At 45.9% G+C, this 14,451-nt stretch overlaps 1 protein-coding gene and 1 long non-coding RNA gene across 3 annotated transcripts in view; both read right to left on the bottom strand.

The window, feature by feature from the left end:
- The window catches only part of LRP4 (LDL receptor related protein 4), a 50,861-nt gene extending 45,668 nt beyond the window's left edge, over positions 1 to 5,193 (bottom strand). Inside the window, 4 exon segments of the mRNA XM_049639630.1 lie at positions 4,722 to 4,809; positions 4,811 to 4,887; positions 4,890 to 4,939; positions 5,147 to 5,193. Coding sequence (XP_049495587.1) covers positions 4,722 to 4,809; positions 4,811 to 4,887; positions 4,890 to 4,939; positions 5,147 to 5,193 — 262 coding nt within the window.
- A 226-nt stretch (positions 5,194 to 5,419) lies between these two features.
- LOC125912806 (uncharacterized) lies at positions 5,420 to 14,447 on the bottom strand. Of its 2 annotated transcripts, XR_007454839.1 has the most exons (4): positions 14,358 to 14,447; positions 13,329 to 13,403; positions 6,397 to 6,534; positions 5,420 to 5,741 (listed from the first exon to the last, which is right to left on the bottom strand). It is a non-coding gene; the product is annotated as an uncharacterized LOC125912806 (long non-coding RNA). The 2 variants fall into 2 exon arrangements; XR_007454838.1 differs by having other exon boundaries at positions 5,420 to 6,534.
- Between the last annotated feature and the right edge of the window lie 4 nt (positions 14,448 to 14,451).

The following is a 14,451-nucleotide window of genomic DNA, read 5'->3' as shown; positions in this document are numbered from 1 at the left end:
TCCCCAGCTGGGTCTCAGGCGGGGCCTTTCCCTGCCTCACTCCGACCCAAACGCGCAAGGGAATGAGTGTGAGGGACGCCTACAGTCCATCCACTCAGCGATGGGAATGCCTAAGTGCAGCGAAAGAACGAAGTCTGCTCGAAAGGGCGTAAGAGGTGCCCAAGGGCACCGAAGATGTTTCTTTCTTGCTAAATCAAAAATACAGAGCAGAAAATGGAGTCAAACGACTGCCAGGAAGGCCAGTGAATCAGCTCTTCTTAACGGCTGCTCTTGGTTACGGTCAACTTTCCGCAGCCCCCAAAAACATGACATCACTGGCACCAACTTAAAAGGAAGAAACAAAGAGACAACAGGGGTCAAACTTTGGGGTGGAGGAGCTGGGGGCTGGGGGCGACTCATGGGCTTGAGACCCACATCAATTATCCCTGCACACTGACAGGACTCCTGATTGAAGACGGTAGTCATGAAGGAAGGCGGCTCCGCAACAGCCCAGCCCCCAAATTGGGGCAATTACTACCTTATGAGCTCTGGGGCCTGACTCCTTTCCCAGGCCAGTGGGAGGGAGAGCTTGGAATTCTAAACTGTTCCAGCTACAAGAGACCTCAGCCAGCACCTCTCGCCCCAGGTCATGGCAACCTTAGAGTGAGGTGCCTGGCCACATCCCTGACCACAGAGCTTTTAACAAGGAAGCTCCCAGAGGAAAACCCCATCTCCTAGGACCTCTCCCAGGAGAACTAAGGTGGAGTGGGCTCCTTGGACTCATGATATAGCTTAACAGATCTCTTTTCTGGATGTGTGGACAGGAGGGAACTATGCTTAGGTCTCATTAGGTTTTCAAGGGGGGGGGGTAGTGGGAAGAAGGAGCAAGATCTTTAAAAGAGAAAAGCAAAAAACCAGCTGAAATGAAGAGCTAAACTTCATTCTATTTCAGCACATGGCACTGTAGTTAGTGTAATGATTTACCTGTCTCCCATAGTCTAGATGGAAGAACCATCTCTAATCTATTTATGCAGACTTGCTAACAAACAGCTAACGTTTTATCCAAGCCTGTAGAACAGAGCAGTCTGTGCTGAGTGGTTTGAATATACTATTATCTCATTTAATTTTTATAATAGTCTCACATGAAAATTTATTACTACTCCAGTTCTGCCCCCCCCCCCCCCGCCCCATTTACAGGTAAGAACCCTGAAGTTCAGGGAGATTAAGGGTTTTGCACAGGGTCACCAAGAAGTGTCGAAGCCCAGATTTAAACCTAGGTGTGCCTGGTGCCTGTGCTTCTTCATCACTGAACTATATATGTGGTGATTAAGAATAGTGCCTGGGAAATGTGTGTTCACTGAATGAATGAACAAATGAATGAGTGCAGAACCCAGTTTAGGAGATGCTCCTGAGTGTATTTCAGAGAAAGAACCTGACCCTGTCAGCTCTAGGCTGGATGGAGAGTGGCAGCTACAGACATTCATCAGAGCTATTTATAGGGCTAAACCTGGGCTCTGCCAGCCAACTAGTCAGCAGGAAGTCTTTCCTGGGACACTGAATCCCACCACACTGAGAAGGGGAGAAGAGCTTCCGATGCTGAAGATGAGATGGTAATCCAGACACAGTCTGGGGCCCAGATGCCCCACACCTAGGCAACTGTGGCAAAACTTGCAGCTAGGATTCATCAAGGAAGTTAGAGATTATGGCTGGAATAGGCTAACAGACCTAGTCACCAAGGGCATGGAACTGTGTCACAATTATGAGTTGTGCCCAATCATTCAAAAAGACAAGTCTTTTTCTTCACATAGTTCCCGAAATTCCCTATTCAAGAAGCCCCTCGTATTGCTCGTCTCTTCCAAGAAGAAACAACATAGCCAATCCTTCCCACTTTTCTTCTTCTTAGGGATCAAGATTAGCAATCAGTAGAGTCAGCAAAGACCTATCAAATACCCTGTCCTCTGTGACCTTCTGTGTTCTTTGCTGGCCCAGACGATGGACATGCCCAACATGTTCTGTATCAGACACAGCCAGACTGGTTCCCTTGCACCTGTCATTCTTAATACCATGTGCCAGTCCCAAAGATGTCATCCGATATTCAACAGGGGACAGAAGAGGAAATCCAAAATCAGTGACAAGCCAAGCATCTTTCACAAGTCCAATGAGACGAGGGACAAGGTCAACCAAGCACCAGGACAACAGATAGATGGAAAGGAGACCAGTCTCAGCTCTCCTCCTTTGCACTCAATCTCAGAAAGAGTCTTCTATCTACCTAAGCCCCTGGGCAGAATTTTCAGTTTTTTGCTTACGTGGAAGAGACCTCCATAGCAAACATGGTGTCCGGTCTTCCAATGGTGGTAGACTGCCTGAGGCCTCACCTCAACCGTCAGGAGAAAGATACCCAGGGCTATCACCAGCAATCAAATTTCCCTCTAAAATCTATAAAGTTGGAGTGTCAACCCCAACCTGTTTAGCTCAGGCCAAAGACATAAGCTCTAGGAAAAGCCCACAGGACTCGCAGCATCCAAATAAGCGCCTTAAACCTTAGTGTCTTGAATCCACTCCTAGTCGTGGTCATTGACCTACTATAAAACACGGTCTTCTCCCTGAGCCCCTAAACATTGTGTTAGGGACTCTCTTGGTGATATTTTTGGTTGAGGAACTGCTCCGTCTCACTGATGAACCACGAATCTATCCTCTCTCTCCTACCTCCCCCCTTCACCTCCAAGGATGGTTAAGTGTTAGCCTAGGGGAAGTTTCGATCTTCATATCACTGAGTGTCCTTGTGCATGTGCACAGAAAGTCTCCCGCGCTCAGAAGTTTCTGTTAAATTTTTGTCCTTAAAAAGAACCCAAAAGAGTTATGAAGTACCCTCTCGGCCTTTTTCTGTTAAGCATTAAATACACTCAATTTTCTACCCCCATTGTCAGTGCAGATGTAGCATATGCAGTTTTGACAGCTCTGGAGCAATAAAATCCTCTTGGCCAGTCTCAGCCCAGAACCTTCCAGCTCCCCTTTCCCTAGGGCAGAAGGCGACAATCTCCTCTCTGGTTTTGTTGGTATCCGTTTTAGACTTTTTTTTTTTTTTTTTTTTTTTCCTTTTTTCCCAGTGCCTTGCCATTTCCCTTGATCTTTTTCAAAACTTCCTCCAGGGGGCCGAGAGGAAAGTTCCATCCCCTTCTCTCGCAGCCCGAAGGGGGAAACCCCCCAAAAAGCATAGCTGTCCCTTTAAGGGGCCCATGTGGTGGGAAGAGCAGCTACATTCCTACCCCAGTAGGGCCGCTGTCCCGACACGCCAAAGAGGCTACAAATAACCTTCTAGGAGAGAGCCCGGGAGGGGGAGAGCACAGCGCGAGCAGGAACGTGGCTCCGCCAGGCTACTACGCGGAGAGGAAGAGCCGAGAGCGGAGAGAAAGAGCTCAGTGGGCGTTAGAGAGGGCATGGAAAAAGTCGTTTAAAACCTACGGGTAGTTTAAATAACAGACACGAGAACTCTGTTTTGGATTTGGGAGATAAACCAATCTTTAAAACGAGTGCCCAGGCATCTCCACGCCATGCCAGGGAAGTTCCGAAATCTGCACTGTTTCCACACGAGTACGTTAAAGAAAAGAATCGGTGCAAGCAAGGCCAGGGTCTAGAGACCCCTCCAACCCGAGCCCACCCCCTCATCCGGGCTGCGAGACTGAGAAGATTCGTATCCCCCCCCCCGGGTTGAATAGGGTTGGGGTTCAAAGATCAAAGTTCTTTGATCTTTGGGCACAAACTAGAGGCAGCTGCTAAATCAAGGGGTACACCCATGGTGCTTCGGAGGCTGCGGAGAAACAGATTCCAGTGGAGCCCTAATCACACACAACAGTTGCGCACGGGCACCAAACAAGTTATTAATAAGGAGCAGATGAAGCAGCACTTCTGCTGCTATCCGTCCAGCTCCCCCGAGGGTCGCCGCGCGGACCCGGGGGCTGCCTTGTGATGTTCGGTGATACCCGCCCCCCCCCCGCCCCACTACCCCGGCCAGGACGGACCTGCGGGAGCCTTCCAGCAGTTTCTTCCCCGTGTCCCTCCTCTGCCCCTTTTCCAGCCCGGTTTCCTCCCCCTCTCCCCCACCGGGAAGGATCCAGGGCAGGAAGCTGATTGGTCGCAGCCAGGAGAGGGAACCCAAAACACCACTAAGGGGAGATGCTGCGAGCAAGCAGTACCCGAAGACCCTCGGTGGGAGCAAGGTCTGGGGTCCGAGGAACTGTTCTCCGAACAGAGGACTCCCCAGAGCCTAAGCATTCCACTGGAGCCCCGCTCCGCAATCCGCCCGAGACCCCCGGCCCCTGCAGGGAGGGATTTTTACAATTTATGGTTTAGCAACCATCCTTCCCCGCCTCCCTTTCTTCGCGCACATTCATTCGCACCAAGGACCCAGAGACCGTGTCTTAACCTGAAAGGGAAGCAGCCCCCAGCTCTTCAAACAGCGGCGAGGGAAGACGGCGGGCGCCTCGGATCTTCCCTGAGCCCGGCCCAGATCCGAGCCGGGGAGTTCCTCCACGGCCGACCCTCTCCCGCTGGAAGGGCTGGGGGAGCTCCTGCTTCCCTCCCCGGGAAGCACGCTCAGGGTTACTGCGTGGAGTGAGGGCGCGGGGTCTGAGGCCCCAGCCCGCGCGCCGCCCCGCTCTCGGGAGGTGAGTCCTGCAGCGGCCGGACCCACGGACAAACTTTCCCGGCGGGCCGGGCGGCGCGGGCTCCGCGGCGCCGCTTACCGTGTGCGCAGAGCAGGGCGCCAAGCAGCAGCGCGCCCCACGGCCGCCTCATGGTGCCGCGGCCGCCGCCGGCGCTCCCTGCCGGCCGGGGGTCCCGCCGGCTCCCGCGGGACCGCGCGGAGGAGGGAGTCGGCGCAGGGTCCCGAAGGGAAAGCGTCCCGGTCCGCGGCGGCGGGCGCGCCCCGCAAGTCGCCCTCCGGCCGCTGCTGCCTCCAGTGCTGCCGGAGCCGAAGCCGCCCCGCCAGGGGACCGGGAGGGGGTGTCCCGGGCCTGGCCGCCCCGCCCCCCGCGCCGCAGCCCCCGCCACAGCCACCGCGCCTGGTCCCGCCCCCAGCGCCGGGCCGGCCCCTTCCCGCCCTCGGCCCCCGTCCCCCCCGCCCCCCCGCTCCACCGCCCCCCGCTAGATTCCCCGGGCCCCCACCCGCTAGCGCCTCCTGCGCTGGCCTCGCTCCTCTTCAGGCCGCCCCCACATTCCTGGTCCTCGAGAGAGCCCCCCTCCGTGTCCCCATTACTACTGCTCAAATGTCCCTAATTTAAAAAAAAAACTATCCCAGCGGCAACTCTCGATCCCTCTCACTCTACTCTGTGCCAGAGAGGAGCACCCGGGCTGACCCAAGTCTCCTGGACGTGACCCCTGCCCCCCTACCAGCCCCAAGCCCAGACTTTATTGATGTCTCAGAATACGCAAGGCTTGCTAATGCATAATCCTCTAGGTCTTTATTAACATCAAACAAGGGACATCAGGGGGCCTGGAGTGCTGTATCTTAACTAGCATTCTCACTGTCAAAATTCCTTTTCTGAAATTTTCTTCTTGCTCCACCCCCACCCCGGTCTAGGCAGCGTTGTGCTAGGGCTAAATAATTCCACGACTCCCCCTTTTCATTTACTCATTTCCTGAGGTGGTTGTCTGGGTCCTGTCGCCCCAGCTCAGACGTCCAGAATTGGCCTAGACATAGTTCCTCCTCGCTGTCTTTGTAAATCAGCGGTGTTAGCCTCTTCACCTTCTTTGACTTTCTGATCCTGGCAAGGAAGGAAGGGGGTAAGGAAGTCTTTACTTGTAGTTGCACTTTCACAAAGACCTCAGCCTCCTCCAGGCTTCTGTCTGTAGGGCTTTCCAGCTGTATTTAACTTTTGGGTGATTATAGAAAGTTATAAATTCTCTTGTCTTAGCTTCAGGCTCTATCCTCTCCCCAGAGCAGATTAGTAACATGGGTTAGTTTTGTTTCTTGGTTGAATCTCGTCTTGTTACTTTTGTCCAAGCCCCTAACTTCCTTAGGGTCCTATATATCAATTTTCCCTCCAAGCTGATATGTCAACATTTCCTGGCTTTGGATCTTCTGCGATCTCATTAAACCACTTTCCTCTTACTAGTAAATAGAATCAGGAAGCCCCAAATGCCCCATGTTAGCTGAGGGGAAAGTAATTTGGTATGGTGCAAAAGTGGCTATTAGGAGATTTCTCCAATGGATAAGTTTGACATTTCATCCTTGCTTGTTTTCAATTTTTCAAAGGATTTCACTTCAAATTATCATCCTTTACCAAAGCTAACGTTAACTTTGCAACAGCAACAGCAACAACAACAAAAAGTAAAGCGTTAGGTCCTTTAGCCAGTACTTCTGTATACTGTTCTGCCTGAAATTTTTACACAGATGAAATGTGGTTGAACTAGCATCACCATGGTAACTAATATTGAGGCATTTTCTCTGTGTGTAGTTCTTCGTGCTGACTGAAGGCGGCAGTCGAGTCAGGTCAGGTTTCTGTGATCTTCCTGCTGGGAAAGACAGTCCACCTTTATGACCTATGGCACCTCAGCCTAAAATCCAAGGAGAAAAAAAGTGAAAAGTAGAGCCTGATTTTCAACACACATTCCCCCACCCTCACAATGTTTGTGATGCGACCTTGGTTTGTCTCAGGGTTTCAATATATGCTGTTTATATGCTTTTCGACCTGTTGAGAAAGATCTTATGATTCTGGAGACCATATTTTTTTTCCACAGGAAAACTAAGGACATGTGGTATAATGAATACATTTGTCCCAAAAAATCCAGGACAGGCAGTCACCATACTTTCCATGTCAGGGGATTAAGAATTTATAAACATCTGTATGCGAAGGATAGGTTTCTTTCCAGAAGGCATGATTTATGTTGTTTTTCTGGGATTGAGGAGGAAGGGGGAGGCTGGCTGTCCCTGTCTGACTCAGGCTCAAGAGACTGAATTTTGTGTGTGCATCCCAAGTCCCCCTCCTCCATGGTTCAGTGTGGTTCTGGTGCACAGAGCCATCCCTGGCTGCTGTGAGTCACTGAGAATATCAATGGGTAGAAACGAATGAACTTCGTGCATAGTCCCTGCCTGGGTCACCCCCTAGAGTGAGTTAAGTCTTGGCTGTCAGAAACTGCTCCTATGCCAGGAGTGCTAAGCTATATTTATTTTTACCAGGCCTCTCAGACTTTCTTGTTTGGAGTGAGAGATCCTGAAAAGGATGCCAGAATGGGCTGTTTGTCTCCTTTTTATTGTCCGTTGGGACATGCCCCTAGCAAAGTTGTAGGGGACTGCCAATTCCAGAGGGGTCTCAGAGGCATTAGTTTCCTCAGAAACACCACCTTCTTCCTTCATCCTTCCAGGACACACCAGGGAACTGAATTTCCAAAATCAGAATATTTCCCTGAATTAGACTATCACTAATGGCCTTTACAAAGGAAACACAGGGAGTGCTACAGAAACCAGATAGAAATGGGCACTATTTTGATCCAATTGGGTTGGTAGAATTCTCTTATAACCTAGGCATCACTCAACAACCTGCATTTCTAGACATAATTCATCTGAAAGAGTAAAAGGCCTGAAGTTTTACACTTGAAAACAGTTGTTCTCAATCAGGAGTGATTTTCCAGCCATGGGGCGATCCCAGGAGACACTTTGGGGCTTGAGTGCCACTGGCAAATACTGGGTAGACTCCAAGGATACTGCTAAACATCCTCTAATGATCACGACATCCCTCCCCACAAAGAATTATATGACAAAGAATTATCCAGCCCCAAATTTTAATATTGCTGATGTTGAAAGACCCTGCTTTGAAAGATTAAGAACATGAGTCTGCAACGAACTTCTCCATCTCTTCTCCAGAATCACCTTTTTGTCAAGGCAGTGTGAATGGAGGAAAAGAGTTCTTAAAACTGTAGAAGGAAAAACAAAACAAAAGCACAGCTAAAGGAGCTTAAGGGGTCCTACACCTGCTTCTTCTGCCTAGGGAGGCTTATTTCTGGTATTTGTTCACTTAGTAAGTATTTATTAAGGGCATATTATGTTCCAGGCAATGTAGAGGCAGTGGTAAGTAGATACATGGGGTCCCTAGAACTTACAGACTGATGGCTGGCATTGGGAGGGGACACAATGCAGAGGCATTGAAAGAATGATCCCACAAATGACTTTAAAGCTGTAAGTGATAAGGACATTCAAGGACAAGTACTGAGTTCTATGAAAGGAGAGACTTGATTTAGAATTGGGGATGCAAGGAAGGCCTGTTAGAAGCCCTGACGCTTAAGCTGAGTAAGAGTCTTCAGGCTGGGAGTGGATGGGGAGAGCTTTGTTGCAGGCAGAAGGAGCAGCATTTGCAAAGGCCCTGAGCCAGGAAAGAGTCCCGAGTATTTATGAGAAAGTATCATTAACTGTTAGCAATGGGTGCTTTTATCTAAGTCCAGGGGGCTACTACTGGAGAAAGGGAGAAAAAATGAAAGTATAAGGAAAGGGTCTGATTGGCATTTCTGTGCTTTCTTTAATCACAAACCTTCACGCCACCATTTCTAGAGTCAGTACTTTTCATGATCTAACTCAGTGGTGGTACTCACATCAGGGGCTGGGGGACAATGGCTGATTCAGTTCCCTGGCCTAACATGGGGCCCACCCTGAAAAGTGAGACATTCTAAGCACATTTTTTTTTTATCTCCTGAAAGCTTGATATTCACGTATTTGGCATATATAAGTAGAGCCTTTGCAGCAAATACTTCTGCCCGTCTTGTTTATTTCAGCAGCAAAGATAAATTTAGAATGGTGGATAAACAGATGGATCAATGAATAAAAACTCATTTAATTAACAAACATATATCAAGCATCTATGCAAATGGCCTCTCTGTTTTCACTTGCCCTTTATAATTCATTCTCTACATTACAGAAACCAGAGTGACTTCTTAAAAAACATAAATCAGGTAATGTCATTACTGGGCTTAAAACCTTCTGATGGTGTCCTATTGCACTTGGAATCATATCCATACTTCTCATGTGGCTTTCAAGGTCCTTCATGATCTGGCTTCTGCCTCCTACTTTGACCACTTCTCCCCTTATTCATTTTGCTTTAGTCACACTGGCTTTCCTTCAGCTCTGCAACATGCTATCATTTCTTCGAGTTTTTGCATGAGCTACCTCCTCTACTGTTTCCCCAGGCCCTCCCATGGTAGATCTCAGCACAGCATACCAGCCTCAGAGAAACCTCATCTTATCACCCTAAAGTTGCCTTGTTCTCCCTCCCTGCCTTTACCCTATTTTATTTAGGAGGTTAGATAAGGTTTCCTGAGGTGATGGCATTGGCCTTTGTCTTACAGGATGTACAAAAGTTTACTAGGCAGAAAATGTGGGAGAGGTACATTCTAGGTAGAAAGAAAAACTTATACCAAAGCAAGGGAGTGGGAAAGACCCAGTATGCTTGGGAAGAGTGAGTAGGAAAGTATGGCTGGAGTATTACATATGTAGCGAAGAGTAAATGGCAAGGTGGCTGGAAAAATAGGTTGGGACCAGACTGTGAAGGGATATATATTGTCTGCATGTTTAGGAATGTGCTCCAGCCTAGTCATGGTGAGTCAGCAACTTATTTATTTATTTATTTATTTATTTATTTATTTATTGTTAGTTTTGTTTATTTTTGAGAGAAAGAGAGAGCGCGTGCACCTGTGCGAGTGGGGGAGGGGCAGAGAGAGAGGGGGACAGAGGATCCAAAGTGGGATCTGCACTCACAGCAGAGCCTGATACAGGGGCTCAAACTCATGACAACTGAACTGTGAGAGTCTGAACTGTGAAATCATGACCTGAGCTGAGTTTGGACATTTAACTGAGTGAACCACCCGGGCACCCAGCAACGCTTTTAAAGTATGGAAGTAACTTGGTCAGATTTGAGTTTTAGAACAATAAACTCTTGTAACAATCTAGGGATGAACTGGGGGAAAAATAAATGCAGAGACTGTAGCTTTTTGTCCTAAGATTCTAAAGTTTGGGAACTTACAATTCATATCCTAAGTTTATTTAGTTATTCCTAGTATATTCCCCTCTCATCCTGAATGAATTCTCTTAGCTTGTCCACATGCGGCATTGTTCAATATGCCTTTTGTTTGCTGTTTTTTTGTTTTGTTTTGTTTTCTGGGCATTTCTTAACATGCAGTGATCTCTCACACACAATATTTAGGTATATGAAGGATATGCCAATGCTCTGTTTGCTTTTTAAAAATTTTTTAATGTTTATTTATTTTTGAGAGACAGAGCATGAGAAGAGGATGGGCAGAGAGAGAGGGAGACACAGAATCCAAAGCAGGCTCCAGGCTCTGGGCTGTCAGCACAGAGCCTGATGTGGGGCTCGAACTCATTACTGGAGCCGGAGTCGGATGCTTAACTGACTGAGCCACCCAGGCGCCCCAGTTTGATTTTTTTTTTTAAGTTTACTTATTTATTTTGAGAGAAAGAGAGTTATCGGGGGAAGGGCAGAGAAAGAGAGGGGAGGAAGAGAGAATCCCAAACAGGCACTGTTAGCACAGAGCCCGAAGACTGGCTCAAACTCACAAACTGAGATCATGACCTTAGCCAAAATCAAGAGTTGGTTGATTAATGAGCTACCCAGGTGCCCCTGTTTGATTTTTTAAAAGTTTATTTATTTAAGTAATCTCTACACCCAACCTGGGGTTCAAACTCACAACCCTGAGATCACTGCACTCTTCTAACTGAGCCAGCCAGGTGCCCCTCTATTTGATTTTTAATGCCCTTCTCAACAACGCCTTGCATTTTGCTGGCCTTTTTGTTTAATGAATTTATTTCATGAATTGATTCCTATGAGGAAACCATAAATCCTATGGATTGGATAGATTTAATTTTCTAGGCTTTTAATCTGGGGGGGGGGGAGTCTACTTAACAGGTATTTTTTCTGTCAGGCACTATGCATGTCCTAGAAACTTAAAAATGAGTGAACATTGTCTCTTGCCTTCAAGGAACTCACAATCTAGTAGGACAGTTCAAAGAATTTTTTTAATGACATAAATGCTTATCAAGTGCATACTCGAGGACAGAGGAAGGCACAGCTAAGTTTTGTGAACTACCAAGAAAGATCAGAAAATCTCTTTCCCTTTCAAACTGTATGAAAGTATAATTCCCAACTCTTTTTACAGCATTTGAAAATATAATATAACAAGAAGGTTCAAGTCTGTAATCACCTTTGAGCTCCGGTTCAATTTAAGCCATGTCCTCATAACCGCTTGCTTGTAATGCATTAGTTATTTTTAACTAAGAGTTTGTGAATGTTTCTTTTTCTTTTCTTTGCAAATTCTCCCAAATCTCTGGGTTGTTGACCTGTAGCAGTTCAAAATGACTTGTCTGTAAATAGCATTTTTTAATTTGAACATGTTAATCCCATACAGTGGCATCACACTTAGTTTCTGCTTTGCTTTTACGGAAGATAAGTCTTTTAAGAAGAGCTCAGCATGAATTTCATGACCTGCATTTCTTAGTAGCTACTTTGCCTTTAGCATCTTTTCTGCTTGATGAGTCGATAAAAGCTTGTCCTAGTTTCTTGAACCTATTTTGTAGCAATAATTCAGCCTGCATTTTTTCTTTCCTTATTGTTTCCTTGAAGTTTAAAACTATTTAGTACATTCATGTTTGCTTTCCTGTAGTTCTCAATTTAAGGGAGAAATTTCTTCCGTGTCAGTATCATCATAGGTCCTCTGCAGAGCCAGAGATGTCTATTAATTTTCTCCTTATAATTAGGAATTATAATCTGATAAACTAATGTCTCCACATATCATCTCTTGTAGGTGTTTTTCTGATTGCTTTGACCTTGATGTTTCTGTTCCTTATGCTGTAGGAATGACTTTAACATCTGGTACCTTCCCTATGCTTTCATCAATTTCATATCGCTTGCTTACACTCAGGTTGTGGAGCTGTCTTCTGAGTTGGTTGTTTACCGGGATGATTATTTGCTTAGGTAACCTTTTCAGAAGTATGTTATGATAATTTAAGAATCTGAAAACCCATCCAAATTGAAAGTTGACATTTTTTTTCTTTCCTTAACATTCAACAAGGTCACAGAATTACATCTGCTTTTAACAAGTCTTGCGTATTTCCACTCTTCTTAAGACCCATGTTGTGTTTATTTCACTAAAAAATGTCCTCTGCTACTGAAGTGTGGCCAAAATCTGTTATCATGTACTCTATGGTAGAAGAGAAGTCTAAAAGTAGCTGTTCCTTCTTGGGAAAAACAAATACTATCTGGAAGGTCATCACTTCTGCTTTAAAAATATTTTGAAGATTTTCAAGTCATTTATTGTTTGTTTTCAAGTTATAATACATACCTATTATAGAAAATTTTGAGAATATATAAAAGTATAAAGAAGAAAAATAAAACAGTCAGTAATTCCAACACCAGTAAGGCTACCTGTTATTTCTGTGCAACCTCAAATTTTCTTGAAGCCTTAGTCTAGCAACCTCCTACCCTTTTCTTCCTCAATAGACTGTTCAAGACATTAAGAGTAGAAGGCTGACTTTAAATATAAGGGTCCTTAGGATTTTTATGGAAGGGATGGAGCTGTAGGAAAAAGCTACTAATTGCTCCAGAGATGACATCTTGTTCTTATTTAGCTTTCTTTGAGTCATTAACAGTCGGGCGCCACTGGTGCTGAAACTTATCATTATTATAACCGCAAATGGGTTAATGCCCAAACAAAGCTATATTCTTGGGGCTGGTTCCCAGCTCCACCACACAGATCCCAACAGCAGCACCCTCCAAGTCCCAGGATAATGCTCCACAAATAAGAGGATGTCAAATGTTCAGCCTGGACTTGAAATTCTCTTCTTTTATCTGGGAGCTTCCAGTTACTGGCAGGGCAGAGCAAAAGGAAAAATAAATAAATAAAAAACCAAGCCAACAAACCCTAAAAAAAGAGGCTGTGTGGTTTAGTGGTCAGACCACTAGCCTGGAGGTTGGGATAGCTGTGATCCAGTTCTAGCTCTCTCACCGATTGGCTGGATGATGCTAGATAAGTCATTTTCCTGCCATGTTCCTCAGTTTCTCTGCTAAAAAAAAAAGGGAGAAGTACCTTAGGAAGTTTTTATGAGGACAAATGAATGATCTGCAAATAGCTTTGGGTTGCTTGGAAATAAAATTGTAAACCTTAATAATTACTATCCTATTACTTTATTAATAGCATAGTAATAAGTCACAGGTGTGAAAGTTATGAAACTTCTATATCCTCAAGCTGCACTGGGGGGGGAGGGGCAAGAGGCAAGCATCGAGGAAGAAAGCAAATATTTTTATCAAATTTGCAGGACCTGACATTAAATACCAAATTAGTAAATTCATTACCTCGAGATCATAAATGCAGGTCCTAGTTTGGCTCTGATCCTTACCACATCCAAACTCAGAGTGACTCACAGGAGCCTAGAAATAAGACACATATACAATTTTAAGGGAAAGGGAGAATTAGGAGGTTTGAAGCTCCTGCTGGAGAAGGCTAAGAATAGACCGCGGACACAAAGAGAAGAAGGTCCTCTTTCCCTTTCCTCCCAGTGTAGGTGGTCCACTGGCTTCATGGATATTCCTCCCATAGCATGATTTTTCTTTCTTCTTTCCTACCTGCCTTCCATATCTTTTTCTTCCTTCTTTCATTCACTTCTTTCTCATTTTTTTTTTTCACAAAAATCTCACATTGTGGGAACTAACTTAAAAAGTGAGGATACAGTGGCTTTTCCTACCAGGTTTCAACTGTGACAGGAACTACAGACCACTAACCTGTTGCTGGAGTGGAGAGGAGCAAAAAGAAATATCTGGGTATCTGGGAAGTTAAACACCAATGAATGCTTTCCTTTCTTAAAAGAGAAGTCATCAATTAGGCATATAAAGGGGGAAAAAATCTGGTAGTGTCCTTGTTTGTGCACCCCATCCCCTCAAGAAATGAAATGTCTTGGTAGGAAAAAAGAAAGACACTTGGGAAGGGTATCAAATAGTAAGGGATAGGAGTAGAAATTGGGACTAAAGATAAATAGGATTTTGAGAGGATATATTAATGAACTAGAGGATTTAATAAGCACCTTCTGCGTGTCCAGCCTGGATATAGGCTGAAAAGACACATTCCTGACCTCAAGGAGCAGCCAAGATATACGCCTGTGAAAGCACTTGGTAGCAGTTTAAGGCAGCAAATAATAAAGAGATAAACATAGGTCATGGGGCATTAAGTGTTTATGGGAATTTAGGGGTGGGAGCTATTACTGCAAGTTAGGATAACAGCTGTATAAAGCAGAAATAGCAGTTATGAAATTCAGAAATCGCGGACGCGGAGGGCTGGCAATAACTTTTCGACACCGGGAAATGTGACAGATTCAAGGGAATCTCCACCTCAAATTCCTCTAAAACCAGCTCCTCAAGAATGGGAGTCCTAAGAAAACTCGACCGCCGTGAAGCGACTGCTCCCGGAACCGGTGTGGCCAGC

The sequence above is a fragment of the Panthera uncia genome, chromosome D1 (genome assembly GCF_023721935.1).
Source record: "Panthera uncia isolate 11264 chromosome D1, Puncia_PCG_1.0, whole genome shotgun sequence".
Lineage (NCBI taxonomy): Eukaryota > Metazoa > Chordata > Mammalia > Carnivora > Felidae > Panthera > Panthera uncia.
The sequence above is the reverse complement of the archived record's forward strand: the minus strand, read 5'-3'. Positions and strand labels throughout refer to the sequence as shown.